Consider the following 2,085-nt stretch of genomic DNA (forward strand, 5'->3'; position numbering starts at 1 on the left):
GCTCACATAAAGACATTCACGGCTGCCTGTCCCGCAAGACAAGCACACCAGACAAACACAGTGTGTGTTTGAGTCCTTCACCACTCTTCAATCAAATGTCTTCATCATTTGTGTATGTCCTCGGCTCTCTTTCCGTGTTTATGTTTGCGTGTCCCCGACTAAATTAGCGCCACAGCAGGATTTAGACAGACGTTGGAGGCTGCGGGGAGTTGTGGGAAAGTGCAACACAGCCTAAACTGTTTACAGGTCAAATTAGCTCTCACAATGCCATAATCCACATTTGGCTAAATACAGGCTCTTCCCAGAGAGGTTTTTTGGAATGGTATCTCTCTCTCTCTCTCTCCCCCCCTATGTGAGTGAAAATCACAAACACACCCACACCTCCACAACAGTTTCAACCAGGTCCTCCAAATCTCTGCATCCTGATGTGGGATGTGAAAGGATCAAATCATGCATTTAAGTTCCCTCACAGGAAAAACATACTCATAACATTTAACACCGCAGTCTGTGAGTCACGGTGAGCCAAAAGTTACATGAGTCAGTGACACGGCACAATATACTGTTGTTAAGAAGACTACTCAATCATTTCTAATCAAAATATAAATAGGCCTAATTCAAGAATTATGATCAATTAAAACATCTTCACAGAGATACATGTAGACTACCAATGAACACATATTAGTCTAAACATATTTGTTGAAGAGTCTATATGTTTCCTCATGTGGTTAACGATGAGAGAGGTGGAAATGTTACCATGAGAAAAGACGATGTAGCTGCGCATAAGGGGGTAACACTTTGATAATTACAGAGCCGAAGTGGGAATTGTCTCGGAGTAATGCGCACTGCCTCAAGGTTTTTCACGTCTTGTGCTAGAAAAAAGGGACAGACTCACGGAGGGAGGGCGCGCACGGGGGGAGGAGAGCAGGAGAATGGAAAGAAGTTGAGTTGAGGAATTTGAATCCTGTTTGAAGGGGGAGAGAGAGAGAGACCGAGAGGGAACGAGAGAGCGAGAGAGAGAGGGAGGGAGGGAAAGAGTGGGGTTAAAGTAGACTACTGATGGAAGAGAAGGTTTAGGATTGGAGAGGATACAACTCGCAGGGACGAGACGGCAACAGAGACCGCAGGAAATACTGGTTTAAAAATACACACAGAACTCCAGAAATAACTTTTGGAGGAACTCTCAATGAAAGTCGATTCTTTTCTCTGTGTTTGTTCCAATTTCAAGCCACGGGACAGTTTTTGTAAGGCTGAAAACAGCGCGTACGGATTTAAACCAGAAGTTTTTTTTCTTTCTGGAATTCGATTAGAAAACTTCTAAATTGGAAACAGAACGGCGACTACCACACGGACAGTTTCGTCGGTCAGTCACACCATCCTAAGGACATTTGAACGTGTAGCACTTTTGCATTCTCGAAACTGAAAAGGAGAACAAGAACCCCTGAAAAAAGCAAAGAACACTCTGTCTGGAATCAGACCATCGCTTCAAGACTACCTGTGGACAACCAGACCGCAAACTCTCAGTTTTTTTTTTTAATTTTCCTTTCTTTCTTCCTTTTTTTGTAAAATCGGGATCAGGATAACCATTCGAGAGGATGCGGTGAAAGACTGATCCCATTTCACGAATTGAAGTGCGCATTCAACAAGTTCCTGACACGAAATCAGACACTTTCAGTCTGTCTGGATCAATATCGGAGGGGATGATGACGACTGGGGCAAAGATTACGCTGTTGTTGTTTACTTTCTCACTCCACGCTCTGAACATTGCGACTGCAGAAACATGGACAGGTAAGCCGGGGTCACTAACATTGTCGAGTCTGCCCTATTGTCAGAACTTTGAAGAAAGTTTCACTCTTGCTCTCGTGTTGGGAAGAACATATTAACTATTAGCTTTGATTTATCAATGAGCTGAAACCCAGCCGTGTTTACCTTCAAAGCCCTTGAGCATAGCATGGGAGAGAGAGAGAGGGGGAGAGGAGAGGATGCACTGCAGAAATCACAGCACGCGAAACTACACTTGATGGTTCCCGTTGTCTGCCATCTGGGATAGTGCAGAAGGGCTGCTAAACGGAGCAGAACGGAGATCAA

General features: G+C 44.3%; 1 protein-coding gene across 1 annotated transcript in view; it reads left to right on the forward strand.

Annotated features, from left to right (window-relative positions):
• Nucleotides 1–1,091: 1,091 nt before the first annotated feature.
• The window catches only part of LOC134099379 (tyrosine-protein kinase receptor UFO), a 64,319-nt gene continuing 63,325 nt past the window's right edge, over nucleotides 1,092–2,085 (forward strand). Inside the window, 1 exon segment of the mRNA XM_062552221.1 lies at nucleotides 1,092–1,785. Within this exon segment, the coding sequence (XP_062408205.1) occupies nucleotides 1,698–1,785 (88 nt within the window). The 5' untranslated portion in view covers nucleotides 1,092–1,697.

Source organism: Sardina pilchardus, chromosome 13 (assembly GCF_963854185.1).
Source record: "Sardina pilchardus chromosome 13, fSarPil1.1, whole genome shotgun sequence".
Taxonomy (NCBI): Eukaryota; Metazoa; Chordata; class Actinopteri; order Clupeiformes; family Clupeidae; genus Sardina; species Sardina pilchardus.